Source organism: Psammomys obesus, unplaced genomic scaffold, assembly GCF_907164565.1.
Source record: "Psammomys obesus unplaced genomic scaffold, mPsaObe1.curated_primary_1811, whole genome shotgun sequence".
NCBI lineage: Eukaryota > Metazoa > Chordata > Mammalia > Rodentia > Muridae > Psammomys > Psammomys obesus.
The window spans coordinates 3,399,019-3,415,537 of NW_026594216.1; the positions used below are offsets into that span (position 1 = coordinate 3,399,019).

A 16,519-nucleotide genomic window follows, 5' to 3' on the forward strand; every position below is an offset into this window, starting at 1 on the left:
TTTAACATTCAGACATTTGGGAACCCTAATAAGCATCTGATACACAAAGCACTACTTTCTGTTTACAACATCTTGCATGGGTTTTAGGAGTTTTGGTTTAAAGATAGTCTGGCCTTAAAAATGTATTTAAATGTGTTGAATGGATGAACAAAAGGATGAAAAAGTAAATGTGGCTCCCTTGATGCTTGCAATTAACATATTAAATAAGCTATAGAATCCTACCATAAATGCCTAGAAGGAAAACCACATTCAGATATTTTAAGATACTAAAGAATTCTACAGCAATACATACTCAGGAGTAAAACAACCACGTAAATGAGTGCTCTTATAGCATAAAGTTAATAAATAGCTACTAAAGTGAGCTGCTTAGGTAAATGAAATAATAGATTTATTTTTAGCTATAGAACAAGCTGAATGAAAGGAATTAGACAGATGAAGAGGGGAAAGTGTTGCATGAGCTTGAACACTGTATCCCTTTGACGATGGCCTACACTATTAATCAGGGGTCCCCGAGTAGTGCTCTGAATTCTATTCTGAGTTGAAAATGTATTTTCCTGTGTACATTATTCCCGTCTCTTCAAATGTTCTGAGGCATTCTAGTGGGAATATCCAGGTTGGAGAACAAAAGGCCAGACATAGATGAGGTAGTTAATATACGGCAACAGAGTGATTGGAGACAAAGCTTGGACATAAGGCAAACTTAGATAAGTGTGAATCTGGCAGTTTTTAGAGCATGTTCCAGTAAAACTCAACTGCACAGAAGAGCTACTTTTCTGTTGCTCTCGGCTCTGGGACAGATTACAGAGAGAGAGAGAGAGAGAGAGAGAGAGAGAGAGAGAGAGAGAGAATGATCACCCTTAATGATTTCTAAACTTAAGTGTAAAAGTTATCCAAATGTAGGGCTGGAAGTCACACCAGCTCTGTGACCTAATAATCCTCAGCAAGACATATAATTTAAGACAGTTGTTCCCCACGTAAAAATACATATTTTGTCTGGTTTTAGTCTCTTCACAGATAGCCCCCAAAAGGTCGTTACAGGTAAAAGTTCCGGGGGTTATAAATCCACCAGTTAGAATCATGCAGTTAATGAGGAAACAGACCACCCCAGGCTAAGGTTAACAGAAACAAAAGAGTTAGATTCATGAAGAAGATACAGGAGAAGATACTTAAATCAAAATTCTATTTTTAATATAACCGGAAACTAAAAAGGAGGTAAGAGAAGATTACAACACTATGTGATTTTTGTCTATAAGAGACTCAGATCTAGTAATTGAAGCAAAGGCCTTAATGGGTATGTTAGATGGCCTGTCAGACATGGCTGAGGAGAAAATTGGAAGAGAAATCTGAAGAAGTTTCTAAAGTGAGTCCAGAGAGATGAGGCAATGGATTCTGTAACAGAATGAAATGGTAAGATTCAAACATATCAATTAGAAGAGATTAAAGATAATTGTAGAGAATATTCAAATAAATCATGGCCAAGAACTTTCCAGAACTGATGATACAAGTGATTTTAAAACTAGCCGGGCATGTTGCACACGCCTTTAATCCCGGCACCTGGAGGCAGAGGCAGGCAGATCTCTGTGAGTTCAAAGCTAGCCTGTTCAACAAAAACCCTGTCTCTAATAAAAAAAAAGAAACAAAACAATAACAACAACAACAGAAAAAAAGAAGGAAAAGAACAAAATCAAGATGAATAACTTAAAATTAATCAAAAACTAGGTATGTTAAAGATGACATTACACCCAACATGAGAGAAAAGACAAATGACTGCAAAAAGTGTTGATTATTGGAGTCAATACTAACCACAGTGGTAATTGGAAGCAATACACTTCTCCTGCTGATAGTCAGGGTAAACTACCATTTTGGTAATTCCCAGGTAACCAATATAATGAAAAAAAATCATTAAATACTAACCAGGAATGAAAAGCTTCCCAAGGCTACTAGCTAGCAAGAAGGTTGAGATGCAGAAATAGGAATGCTATTGCGTTTCTTGGTTTGAATACAGAGAACATTCAACATGGCTAAACTTAAGCTAGAAAGTGTAAAGTTCTCTGCCTTAAAGAATTGGAATCTGGAACTTGAGGCACCATAGTGGTTATGAGAGAAAACATAGAAAGGATGGGGTTCCAGAAAGGAGAAACCCCAAGTTCTGTGTATAAACTCTAAATCTGTGGTTGAATAGTGAGGCTGGTAAGCCCCTCAGCTGGGGCTAAAAGAAGTTAACTGACAAATCATCCACTGCTCATCACAGAAGACCATCTGAAGCTACAGTTTAACCAGGTTAACTTCCTGCCTTGAGACAAGAAACATGCTTTGTGGGAATATAAGGACCCACAACTTTAGTCTAAAGGGCTGCATATCATTCATCTACAACATCAATGTATAAAGATACTTAGAAATTGGCTATCATAACTGTGTTCAGGACACATATTCATCCATAATGAATGAGTAGACAGGAAACCTCAGAATAGAACTTGGAAGTATTATAAAAGAACTACATGGAGATTCTAAAACATGAAACTTCAATAACAGAAACAATAAAAAAGAAATAGTATGTTCAAAAACAAGACAAGTGACAGGAAAACCACTGTAGGCTTAGAAATTTAACTCCTAATCAGTGTGTCATCTAATTTTACAAAAAACTTCTTGGTTAGGAAGATGTGTCATACATACGCGTATTCCTAATAGTTTTTAAAAGCCTTTCTTGTCCAAAGAAGAAATTTAGCATCTATGATAAAGGAAGACGATGTCATTAGAGGACTATAGGAACCATATACTGAAAGGATAAAAAGGTTTCCAGAAGTGATTTACTGCCTTAAGTGTGAAGCAATGAAATGGCTGTTAAAACAAAGTCTTAAAGTATAGCAAAGAGAAATTAGGAGGAACATGAGGTATGGGAAACCATAGGATCCTATCCTGGTTATAGGAATCTGAGGTGAGAAGGTGGTTGTATTATTGTCAGATTGGTACAACCTATAGTAATCTGGGAAGAGAGAACTTCAATTAAAAATTTCTCAGGTCAGGTTGGCCTGTGGCCTTTTGTGTGGGAGATTGTCTTGGTTGATGAGGGATGTGAGAGGGTTCAGCCCTCTGTGGACAGCACCATCTAGGTAGGTGAGTATGAGCTGTATTAAAAAAACAAAACAAAACAAAAAACCAAAAAACAAGCAAACAAACAAACAAACAAAAAACCCCAGCTAAGCATGAGCCAGAAAGCAAGCCAGCAAGCAGCAGTACTCCTTGGTTTCTGCTTCAACATTCCACCCTGAGCTTTTGCCTCGACTTTCCTAAGTAATGGATTATGATGTGGGAATAGAAGATAAATATGCTTTCTTCCCTTAGTTGCTTTGGGCCACTGTTTCATGACAGCAATCAGAACAAAGTGGAACAGCAGATCTCATGTGACAGAACATGTTCACTGAACAAGCCAAGGCTCTTCTAGGGAATTTTGGGATGGGATATCCTCAGTTGTTTGTTGTGAAATTACATGTCACTCCTCATTTCTTGGATATCCATTCTTTACCAGCCAAAGGAGAGACCACAGGTAGAAGGCGTGAGAGATCTTACCAACTCCTCTCTTCCTTCTTTCACCCTTTCATCCAGTTTAAAAGACCCAGGAATATCATGGGATGTGTCTGTCAAAAAGTTGGCTGATTCATGATGGTTTTTAAAACTCAAAACAGGCTATCTATATTCTACTTTTTCCTCAATAGCTTGTAAATAGTCACTTTTTCTGTGGTATGTGCTTTATTGGTTATTTTTCTTACAACTGCTATATATTCTTTGGCTTTTTTTTCATTTTCTAGTTGACATCAGCTAGAAGATGCTTTCTTTATTAGCACATAAAATGTAGTATTTTCACTTGTGCAATTGTGGATATTTTCCATGATGTTTTAATGAATAAAATGTTTTCTTGTTGAAAGATTTTAAAATCAGAGGTTAGAATTTGCATTACAAAATAGCATCTACATCTAGTGAGTACTGTTTATTTCACAGGTCTTTGTTTGTTTGTTTGTTTGTTTTGTTTTGTTTTTCTGTCTTAAGGAAGGGAAGTGCTACTTGGTTTCCTTAATACTATTTTTATCTTAATTTTCTATGCTGGACTAAACTGTCTTGTAGTAAATGTTGAAAGTTTCTAGTTCATATTTTTTGCTTTCTCTTCCCTTGAAGGTATAGTAGAGAAATGCATGAAAGAATGAAATAAAGCAGAATGAATTATTTTCTACTTATCTGACATATACTATGATTCATTCTATGTAAACTCGCCAGCAGATAGTTCTGGGACTGTGCTATTTAAGGGTTTTATAGGGCTGACTCAGCTGAACTGAATTAATGATTGATTTCTGAAAGCTACCCTTAAGTAAACTTAATCTATTTTGCCTTTTTATGTCCTAGGTACCTAAACCAGTAGATTACTCTTGCCAACCTTGGTAAGTATTAAAAATGTTTATGTTGCTAAGTTGAAATACCATATTCCTAGCTCGAGGACACCTTCAATATGTGGTTGTAAAGCATGCTCTCTTCCTTTTGTCCTGGCTAAAGGTGTTTTCACATGTAACAAACAGGAAAATGAATTTGTATGTTGCTGGCTAGTCTGTATCGTTATGAGTTAATGGTGTTTGTATGTGTGTGGAAGTGAGTGCACTTGACTATAAACGTCCATAACAGCCTCTGAAAGAAATGGGATAGATGCTGATGTACCTCACATTTTGCAAAGATAAATCTCATGAAGCAGAGAGGGAAAAAAAAATTATGTCACCTAAAATTAAGAATGACTTCAAAAGGATAGTATATAAAATTGTAGTTTCCAGTGTAAAATGTGAAAATAAGATATATTTGTGTCTGATTTGGATATTGTTTTGTGACATATTTTGCCTGGGACGATGTACACACACAAGTCTACTCATCACAGAAATGGATGGGCCATAACAGGCCAGAGTAATGATTGAGCCACCACTGTCCGGCTCAGTGAACTTCATTACCAGTATTTCCAAGGAGGAGTTACAAGCAACAGGGATGACTTAAAAGCATAGTATTGGTGAAAATCCCTCCTCAACCCCGGTGGCCTCTTCTGAAAGCAAGCGTGAACCCTGGAGCCGGCTTGACGGCCCAAGAACCTCTTCTTTGCACTTCAGCTCTCCAGAGCTCCCTCCCCGATGCCTTCTGTGCTTTCTCAGACTGCTAGAAAGGGGCCCATGAGAGACTCCCAAGGTTCTGTTCTCCCAGAAGTGTGAACTTTAATTTACTTCATGAGCCCCATGAGCCCCTCACTCCCTCCTGGAGGGGATGTTTCATCTAGGAGAAATACAACAGGTCTAGATGGAGCATATGTACTAGCAAAATCAAAGTTGGCAATGGACAGTGATGGATAGTTTCTCTCTCTCTCTTTCTCTCTTTTTTAGTTCAACTTTAAAGCCACACATAGAAAGCAGAGTAGTTAGGACTTTATCATACCATAACAAGTAATGTACGCTGAATATTTTATATGCGCTTACCACATTCCATACTCTATTTCACATTAAATGTGACGTTGTAAACCATTTTCCATTTGGCTTGGACAAATGCATTTTCACATGTAACAAAAAGTTTCCCCAAATTCCTACATTGAAGATATTACTGTCATCATTATTGAGGAGATAGGAAAAGGTAAAGCCATGCAACCAGTCGGATGTATGCAAATCAAAACTCCACATGGTGCCCTTTGTACATTGCTGTCTTACCCCTCAGATTCGTGTGTGTTTCCCTGGGTTTGTGTTTGACTTTTCTGAAGATGAATGAATCTCTTTTCTCTGGTATTTGTCTATGCTCTCATATACATCATTTGAATATGTGCATGAATGTGGTATCTTGAGGGCATATAGCAGTTTGCAGATATGGGTAGCATTTAAATATCTAATAAATGCGATGCATATTTTTTCCTGATTACCTTGTTCTATAGCCAATTTGTAGAAAGGGCCAGGACATTAAAAAAAAAAAAACTTTTCATTGGTTCTTTGTAAATTTCACATCACCCAATCCCAGTCATCTCTTCCTCCCCTCGGACCACTCACCACCATTGCAACCGCCCCCTACCAAGAAAAAAAAAATTATTGGGGAAGCTGTAGTGTGTCGCTGTGTCCCACAGTATTCCCCTTTTGTTTACAATTCTTTGATTGCAAATGTTCATTTCAATGACTTCTTGGTCTGGTATGAGACCTCTTGCTCCCCCTTCTCTATGGATACTGGAACTTCACTGGGACTATACCTAGATATCCCACTGTCCTGTGTCATGGAGATCCTATAGATCCTGTGTCATGGATCTATAGGACCATAGGATCTGTAGGCTGGTCGTATAGATCCATGACACAGGATGTATAGGAACAGCCCCTTCAGGCACTCTCGCAGTTCATCAATGGGGTAGATGTTGGGGTGAGCCAATTCACAGCCCTGGATCTAGGCCTGAGATGTATCTGAGATGGTTAGCTCAGTGGCTCTCCCCCTCTCATGGCCCCAGGCTGGCTCACCAGCAGCTCTCCTACTCCATGCTACCAGGGCTAGCTCTATCCTGCTGCCCAGGCGAGGTTGAGAGGCCAGGCCTTTTTTAAGTGTATGGAATTATCTTCAGATCTCTTGCTACTTCTCAACTGTCATATCGATCTTTCTTGTCATTATCTGCACTCTCTGTTCTATTCTTCTTGGCTTCAGCACTGAGTTTGCCAAGGAAATTGTGATCAGATTGGGAATCTTTGCTACATTTTAACATCTCTGAGGATAATTTCCAATGTTTTTGTTACTGTGGTAGTTAAAAGTATATTAATGATAGAAATTAAGGATTTTTCCATGCAAGTAAATTTCATAATTAAAAGGTTAATAATTTTCAAAATAAGTACCAGTATCACCAACTACATGGATTTTATTAAATAATTTGGGCAGGTACCTGAGAACTGTCTGGACACAAGAGGGTAGGCTGGTTTGTACATCTTTCCAGGATATGAAATTCTGTTGAAGGTATAACCAGTTAGAATAGCATTATTCCTAATGATTTAAAAAAAAATCCAGATGGCAAGACAATGGAAACTCCTTAGATAGAAGAATTAACAAAGACACTTCAGAGTAAAAGTTTTAAATTATGGTTTCTTTCCTTGAGCAACCTAGACAGTTCATTCAAATCAAGTAAGTAGTTTTATGTAAATATCTTCAACATAGGAACAAAATTATCAACTACTCATGAAAACTTTGAGTTTTAGGAATATGAGACTCAACTTCATCCGTTTAGATTATCTGTTAATTATTTTTATCTTTAAAGTAGTTTGATCCCATCAAGTGAATATTACTTCTATAGACCGTGCAATGAAATAGAAAATCAACAAGACTGTCTTTAATTGCCCATGTTTTATGCATGAAATGTATGAAATGCTGGGATGAGATCTGATGCTGAAGACTGGGAGCTCTTTGAAAGTCTGAATATGGTAGATGCCAAGGCCCCTGTTGCCTTTTCCCAGTAGTTAAATAACCTGTCTTTTTACATTTTGCCAAGAGACAGTGTTGTTATGTGTATTACATGGGAAAACAGAAACATACAAGGCTTCGACTTGGAAAGGCCAGGCCCAGCAGAGATTGGGGAGATGCCATTCTGAAAACCACTCATATTTAGGAAAGTCTTTCTGTCTAAGGTTAAAAACCCTATTTTCTTCATATAGTTTAGATCTGACATGGTAACATTTTCTCTCACATTGTGCCCTTTCCTTGAATGCAGAAATGAGTTTAGAGAACTCTAAAGAGACTGAATGAACTCAGTAAAAAACTAAACCCCTAACATTTGGATGTGCCCCAACCCAATTACAAGATTTTTGCCAAATTAGCAGACTTCTACCCAGTGGTGTACTTTTGGACCTGCACACACAGGACCCTCAGTCATTCCTAGATTCTGTGTCTTTATGCGTGAACAAGCAATAAAGACAAAGCAGGCAATTGGGGGAAACTTTGAAGTATAAGACAAATGTTTTGTTAAGAAGAATTATCTGGGAATTGGAAAGCTTTTATACATTAAGCAGTAAAGGAGCTTGGGAAAATAAGGTTGAGAACAATTTTCAAAAACATTAAAGAAAGAAATAACATGGGAGAAATGTTTTGTTTTAATTAGATAATTGACATGAATGTTTGCTAGTATTCAATTCATAAGAACTCCAGAAAGAGAAAAAATGTCCAAGGGCACCAATTAAATAATAGAAAATAATACAAATAAAGAAATAATACAAAATTTCCTAGAGTTGAAAGCCATGTCTACATTTTGGAGATGCTACTGAAAGTGTAAGAACGTACATTACCACACAGAGAAGCTAAACCAAACAAACCAACAAAAAGAAATTATATTATCATTAAATTTTTCTAATATAGAAAATACGGAATCTGAAAGTCTCCAAGGAACAAAAAATCCAGTCACATCCAATGAGTCAGAAATTAAAATGAAATTGAGTGTGAAGTTGAAAGATAATGATGTAATACCATTTTATATTTAAGAGGCAAAATCATTTTTTTCACCTAGAATTCTCTACCTAACTACTCTACAAATTAAGTGTTGGGTAAAATTAAATATTTCCATAAGTTATAATTTTCCTTCAAAAATTATATGTTAATATTCAGTTTATCGGAAACCTAAGGATGAATTGTTAATCCAAAGAAAATGAAAATGTAGAAACTGGGAATGGAGAAGAAAAAGGGCAGAAAGAATCAGGCAGTTTGAGAGAGTGTGGAACTCAGAGGCTATTACATTAAGAGTGAGAAATTTACAAGTACAGTATATAACCTTGCAAATATACTGTTAGAGAGTTTATGTAGAGAATTTAGAAAGAACTGTGATAGATAGAAAACCGCCCAAACAAACTCCTGTGCTTACCTTTTTACAAGTCAAATACTGGGGCTGGAGAGAGCACTGCCTGCTCTCCCAGAGGTCCTGAGTTTAATCCCTAGACACCACATAGTGGCTCAAAACCATCTATAATGTGATCGCATGCCCTCTTCTGGCATGCAGGTGTACATAAAATAAATAGCTAAAAGAAGAAAAGATCCAACAAAACAATTAAATAAAAATTATTTCTAAAAAAAAAAAAAAAGTCAAATACTTTAAAACTCCTGCACTGCTCAAAAATGGGCCCAGTGATGCCTTGTGCTTGCAGAAATTACAGGAAGACAATAATCTGTGACAACATGGGTGCATGTCAGGAGAAAGGTGGCTTTCATTCCTTATGCCCAGAGTTAGAAGTTAATGAATTGGAGCATAAAGAGTTATTTAAAATATCCATGTATGAATAAAAGAAAAAACAGGTTAAATATTTGATGCAGGACTTGAAGAAGAATGCTCATATGGTAGACTACTGCCTTTTCATTTTAGTGCAGATTCCCTTTTTTTAATTTTTAATTTTATTTTTTTATTAATTACACTTTATTCATTTTGTATCCCCCCATAAGCCCCTCCCTCCTCCCCTCCCAATCCCACCCTCTGCATGCATGCCACTCCCCAAGTCCACTGATAGGGGAGGTTCTCCTCTTCTTTCTGATCTTAGTCTATCAGTTCTCATCAGAAGTGGCTGCATTGTCCTCTACTGTGGCCTGGTAAGGCTGCTCCCCCCTCAGGGGGAGGTGATCAAAGAGCTGGCCAATAAGATTATGTCAGAGGCAGTCCCTCTTCCCATTACTATGGAACCCATTTGGACACACACACACACCATTTGTGGTGATTGCCAGATAGTAGTACAGTGTAATCAGAATGATGGAGTGAGAGTTACATGAAGATGCAGGACAGATCCTTACATGGATAGTCAGGAAGAGTCTCTAAACCTGAAAAAGAAATCAACTGTGTTGATGGACGTGTGTATTCCTTCCAGAGCACAGTCTAAGAGGACCTTACCATCATAAGGAAGCTGACAATCTCTAGATACAGTAGGTTGGAAAGTAGAGATGAAGGTGTTGGAAGAGATAAGGCAGATGAGTTAAGCATGAAGCAGACTTACTAGAATCTTATAGGTCATAAGTGATCACAAGTGCCTTAAAAAAGGGTGTCATTGGTACAAAATGCCACTAACTTCTCTTTAGACATGGTACAGGAGTGGCTGTGTCCACCTCTACCAACTTTTTTGAAATGTCTACTGTGTACATTTTAAATAGCGTAGATTAAAGGCATATATTTATACTGTGTTTATGATCATTGTGTGAGTCAGATACTTTTCTGGAATGTAATTCATGAATAGCTTGAAAAAAAAACTGGTCAAATGCAGTTTCCTTTTAATTACTATTGCTCCAGATTTTTTATATACCTTGCCACTATGTGGTATGTGAAGGGTCATGCAGGAATAATTTAATCCAGAGTTTAGGTATTTTACTATGATGGTTATTGTTTTGATGGAGTTTAGCTGTGCTTAAGGCCTATATAGTTTAGGAAAGCTTGAACTCCAGTTGTACCTGCTTTTAAAAATGAGTCCTTTATTATTGCTTACTTCTTTAGAAATTTGTCAAAATTATGAACTAAGATAATTAATTTCACATCTAAATAAAAATTATTTTAAAATAATTTAAATCATATCAGTCACTTTTAGTAGATCCTCAAAAGAGATTTGATTTGATAGTATATATAGGAATAGTGAACTCTATGTGTGTGAGTGTGAGTGTGTGTGTGTGTGTGTGTATGTCTATCTGCCTGTTTGTCTGTCATCCGTCTGTGTCTCATAGGGGTATGCCTCCATAACTCTTCTCTCTGTTTGTTCCTAACCACCCCACAACTGTCCTAAATAGCTTTCTGATCTAGTACCTTCTGATTCTTCTCTTTGTTTTTATTCTTTGTGTTTATTTCATATTTACGGTGCTCACTGGTTCTTGAGGTACTGTTCATTTTGCTGATGTTAATATTGTACCATATTTGTGTTTAGGCACATTAAAGAGATTTTCCAAATTATTATTTAAAGCAATGTAATTAGCACACACATTAAACCATGATAAGTACTTATATTTAGACTGTTTTCAGGTACATTTATCCAATTTTTTTCTGTCTTACTGTGTTTTTACAGGTATGCTGGCCCAATGGAAAGATTACAGGCAGAAACGGAGCTTATTAACAGGGTGAATAGTACTTACCTTGTGAGGCACAGGAGCAAAGAGTCTGGAGAATACGCAATCAGCATTAAGTAAGTAAGACAAGTGCTTTTGTAGAAATAGATTTCCTGTGTTCATAATTGTGTATACCATGTGACACACATAATACTGAAGTTGAAAACCAAGGTCCTAATTGCAGCGGAAATAATGCATTTCTCCAGACAGTTCATTTATACTGGAAAATATCTGCAAGGGAAACAGTAATGGGTGTTATAGGCTGCTAATTGGCATAACAGATTTCTTTCATAACATTATATTTTGTTTACTTGATGTGTGTGTATTTGTAGTAGATTCTAAGAATACAAATCACTAGATTGGTTGTGTTGTTGTTGTGTGTGTGTTCTCAAGCTGAACTTACTAAGGATATTGAGCATGATGATTAGTCAGATCCAAATCTTCCCTCACTTCAAATATTGGTTGTATCTTCCACCCATCTAATAAATACATTTTGTTAATTAGCTGTCACCATTGTATTGACATAAGTATATATTTTGTCTTCGGAATTAATTCCTGTAGTGTTATTGGGGCATGCCCCCTGGTAATTATTGATTTCTACTGATTAAAAACACATTTATATTCATAAGTTATTCATTGCCCACAGGTACAATAATGAAGCAAAACACATCAAGATTTTAACAAGAGATGGCTTTTTTCACATTGCTGAAAATAGAAAATTTAAAAGCTTAATGGTGAGCATTGATTATTTCTTTTCAATCTCTAATTCCCATTTTCTGCTGTTAAGTTAGTTTAACTCTATAGTTTCTTAGCAATGTTACCCATTGAAAATTATTTAAAGAGCATTATAGTGTAGGCTTTAGCAAAATCCTCACTTTCTAGGTTGAAAAATTTGAGTGAAATTTTACATTGCCCAGATGGTATTGCTCATTGTAAATGAGGCGTCTAGGTTTTATATAATATTTTAGAATCCGTACCACTTATGAATCTCAGAACAACAGCCAACTCAAGTATAACTTTCAGTTGTTCGAGTGGGTGTTTGAGTATGGGTGTTGTCTCAGTGGTAAATGACAAATCTTTACTATGTCCTTCCTCTTTTTACATCCTCTGTCTCCCCACTCAGCTACTTTGTGTCATTATAAATTATGAGTCAGAAAAGTTTTAACTAATAAAATACCTCTTATATTTACATGGATTTCATACAAATTGTAATATAAAGTCAATTTGAAATTTTATTTATATTTTATGCTATTACAAATAATCTGTATAATGATGGTTCTCATTCATTACATTAGATAATTAGGCATCAGTAATTTTATATTTTTGCCACACACAACAGTTGATATTACATAGAAATTTTATATTGAAATGAGAAGCATATCTTGTGGTTCAAGTATAGTCATTAATTCTGATAATTTATAAGTATCTCAATAATTTTATTAGTAGGCATATGAAACATATGTCATTCAGACAATACATACATATCATTATACATACATGTTAACAGTAAAGAAACCTCATTTTCTTAGGTGTGGCTTCAAATTTACTTTTTTTCACTTAGGTAGTTTCTTGAACTAACGAAGGATACATTTGTAGCTGCTAAGAACTTGGATTACCTTTGAGAAAGGCACCTCACTGATGTAACTATGAATCAAATGATACATACTATACCTTCCTGTCATATAACAGAAACCACTTAGGAATACAAATGAGTTAAAATTGAGCATAAGAAGACTTACAAACCCAGCCAGCTCGAATGCCTAAAAACCATTTTAAGATAGGGATGAGTGTTTTAAAAGAGTAAAACATCTTGAGCTGAGAGAAAAGGAAATAGGAGGAAATCTGTAGACATGAATGGCATATTTGGAATACAAAAGCAAAGGTCAGGCAGCATGGCCAGTTCTTGGAAAATGGAATCTCTTGTCAAAATTGGTGACCAAGATCCAGGCATTCTCCCTGCTGGAAGTAACTTACATTTTGTTGCACCTTAGCCTGTGCGAGAGAAAAGAGAAAGAGCTTGACCAGAAGAGGTTCTTCATATAATAAAAACCTGGGAAGGATGTGACAAATGGGTACACAGATAATGAGTGACAGGCAGAGCTCCAACATGATGAAAGCATGCATGGGGCATTCCACATCTCTGCAAGACATGGCAGCTGGAGTTTTCAGCTAACAAACTTTGTTGGACGGTAATGAGGGTTCTTCACAGTGTTATAGTTGACGTGACCCTTAAAAAATGCTGCAGGGCCAAAGATGACTACTCGCCCTCCTGACATTGAAAATAGTGAAAGAAACTCCCATCAGAGAAGGCAAACAAGAAGGATGAAAGAAATGGCCACTGGAAGGGGCCAATGAATTCAGCCTCCTATCCCCTTGATTCAGCCCAGGGAAATCTGTAGCAGGGAAGGTTAGGGATGCAAAAGGCCATTGGCACTGTCATGAGCTATAGTTCTTGTAAGGCCATGGTTATACTAAAGCCACCAAGCACTCCAATTTAAATAATTTGTAGCGAGGAGACCACTACGGTTTATCCATTGGTCTCCTTGAAAAAGAGGCAAAGGTACAGGTCGGGAGTTCAAGTAAGTGACACAAAATCTGTGTCTCACATACACATGCCTGGGTTAATTTCTTCTTTTATTTTTTTTTCCTTCCACACCTGGAGATCTTTTATAGGGAAGCCCAGATTAAATGCAGGTGATTAAGAATTATGAGCAAAGCTGCATAAATGAAAAAGAAAAGAAAGCAGCTTAAGGATATTTGTGTAAAGAAAGAATGAACACAAAGAACCGAAAACCTTAAGTCAGAAACAAAGGCCTTTTTCCAGGGTTAGTAAATAAATAGCTTTTAGTTGCTGAAGAAGCTGCTGAGCTAGTTAGAGTTAGCCCTGCTCTCTGTTCATATGTTAAATACATTTATTGCAAATCTTTATTTTTAATTTTTGAAGATATTTATTCAGTAAATTCAATAAACAGAGAAGTAGTGATATACCAAATGTATGCATCATTCATATTTTTAAATTAAATGCTTAATTAAAATAAAAATCTATTACTCTTCCAAAAGAGAGACTTGTATTCTAATAAAACAACTTAATAGAATTAAGCACAATGTTTAAGGTAAAATTCACAAAGAAGGATATGTACCCTTCTTTTGAATTTTGAAAGACCTCAGTCAGTTTTAAGGTACTTCAAAATAAATGACTCAATTGATCCAAAAGTAGTTCACAAGTTAGGAAATACGTGTGCACCAGAGAACTCAAGATAGTGGTATCCTGCAGACCTAATCTGGGAAAAAATGCCATGTGGATACTTGCCAAGGCGAGGTGATTCGTATTAAGGTAACAGATTCCTTTGGAAGATGAGAAGAGGTTCCAAGATGTAGGAGGTGTCTTAAAAAAATAAGAGTCAGACAACCTCTAGCAGACACTTCTTATTGTGCTGTGTTACATATCACTGTTCCCACCTCAGTAAGTGCTGGGGTAGAGACTTGAGCCATTTCTTAAGAGTGTTCAGTATCTCAAGATCTGCATTACATTGTGTTCTTCTGCATATGAATCTCTGTATAGCATGAATAAAATTTTTATCAGGCAGGATACAGAACACAAGCTGACTCTAAAGCTTCTTTTAAATTAGCTGGAGTCACAGAGAAGGCTGTATTTGATGCTTGGGAGCAGAACTTCTTCCCTTGGATTCCAATAGCTTGGTTAATCAAAATCTTTGTTTTTCTTAGTCATTAAGTTCCAATCCTAAATGACTTTCCGATTCCAGATTACAAGGCATTAATTTTGTCCTGGTTTTCATGTATGCCAGACAAGCCATATCCAAATGCTGTTTGTAAGCTATCTCCATTGCCTGTTTCCTTGGTAATTGGAATGACTAGCCCATACTCATTATTTCTCAGGGTTGGATTGTTGACACCACTGTGTCAGCTGAGATAAGGGAAGCTTAGAGATTTCTTTTGTTTAGAGCCATCTTATTTGCGTGTTGTACCTGAAGGTCAATGACTGCTAAAGCAGGGGTGGATTAGACTAAAATACAGAGAGCATAAAGCCATGAATTGGAAAAGATCCACAGTGGCACTCCTTAATTCTACTCAGGAGCATGTTAGGAAGATTTACCTGCCTAAGACTGGAAAAATGTAACTAAAATACTTCCATGCTTAGCCAGGTATTAAAGACCATCTGCAGTTTACTAAATTGCCTGATCCTGGTTCTTAAAAGTGTGGGGTTTTTTTTCCCTTCTGTAAAAAAATACTAAATGACCAACAAAACCTTTTTTTCCTGTTCAATAATTCAATAGTTTATAGCCAACTTCACATTAATCTTAATAATAATGATTTATAACAAAATTTATAAAATTCATATTCTCTCTCATAAAGTTAAATTGAAGTTCAAAGCTCTTGAACTACACAGTTTGTTTCAGATTTATATTTATATTGTCAAAGAAAATAGCACATCTTAATTGAAGTGTCAAGACTAAAAGAACAGCTCCTTGGTATCATTGAAGCCATATACAAACAGCTTTCCTTAAACTTTTTATTATATCATCAAAAAAGAAAATTATTATATTTATTAAGCACAGTTTAACTTCCAAGCTACTCTTGGCAAACCATATAAAAAATAGGCATATTACAAATGTCATATTTTTATATAGGTAGCCATCTCCAAGACACAATGTTCTACTTAGTGTTTCTTTCTTTCTTTTCTTTGTATATATGTATATGTTTTTTGTTTCATGTTCATTGGTATTTTGCTTGCACGTGTGTCGGTGTGATGATGTCAGATCTTGGAGTTACAGACAGGTGTGAACTATCATATGCATACTGGGAATTGAACCCAGGTCCTCAGGAAGAACAGTCAGTGCTCTTAAACGCTGAGTCATCTCTCCAGCCCCTTGGTGTTTTGTTTCTTTTGCCCCTTGTTTTTGTCAAGATTCCATTCTTTCATCAAGCACTCACATTCTCTGGGCTCAAGGAAGAAACACACATACACACACACACACAAACACACAAACACACACTTTTAAGTTATAGAATTAACGTTTGCTAAGACTGTAGCATCTCAAGTTTAAGAAAACAGAGTTCTTGGTATGTTATAGAAGTCTGACTTTTGTCTGCCTCCCTTTTCTGTACTTACATTTGCCAAGTGCTCTTTTTTTAATAACTTGATGTGGCTAAAAGGACTCACTCTGGGCAGCTAGTAGTAATACGGATTGCATACAAGTTGGTTAACTTTACCAAGTTCCACGCATCCGTGGGCTGAGCAACAGCTCATGAGGCTCTTAGGTTAAGATGTGAGAAGCCACATAAGGGCTTGCTGCAGAAAATAGTGCTAGCTGTCCTGATTTTTAGCATGTACCGAGCATGACCTGTGACCTGTGTGAAATGTTTTATGGCCCACCTTTTCCGAATGTGGGAATTGAAGAAAAGAATCATCATGCGCTTT

The 16,519-nt window shown here is 36.5% G+C and overlaps 1 protein-coding gene across 1 annotated transcript in view; it reads left to right on the forward strand.

Moving 5' to 3' along the window:
• The window catches only part of Vav3 (vav guanine nucleotide exchange factor 3), a 335,771-nt gene that overhangs the window by 296,338 nt on the left and 22,914 nt on the right, over positions 1–16,519 (forward strand). Inside the window, exons 22-24 of the mRNA XM_055618154.1 lie at positions 4,396–4,430; positions 11,040–11,156; positions 11,726–11,813. Coding sequence (XP_055474129.1) covers positions 4,396–4,430; positions 11,040–11,156; positions 11,726–11,813 — 240 coding nt within the window. The remainder of the gene's footprint in view (positions 1–4,395; positions 4,431–11,039; positions 11,157–11,725; positions 11,814–16,519) is intronic.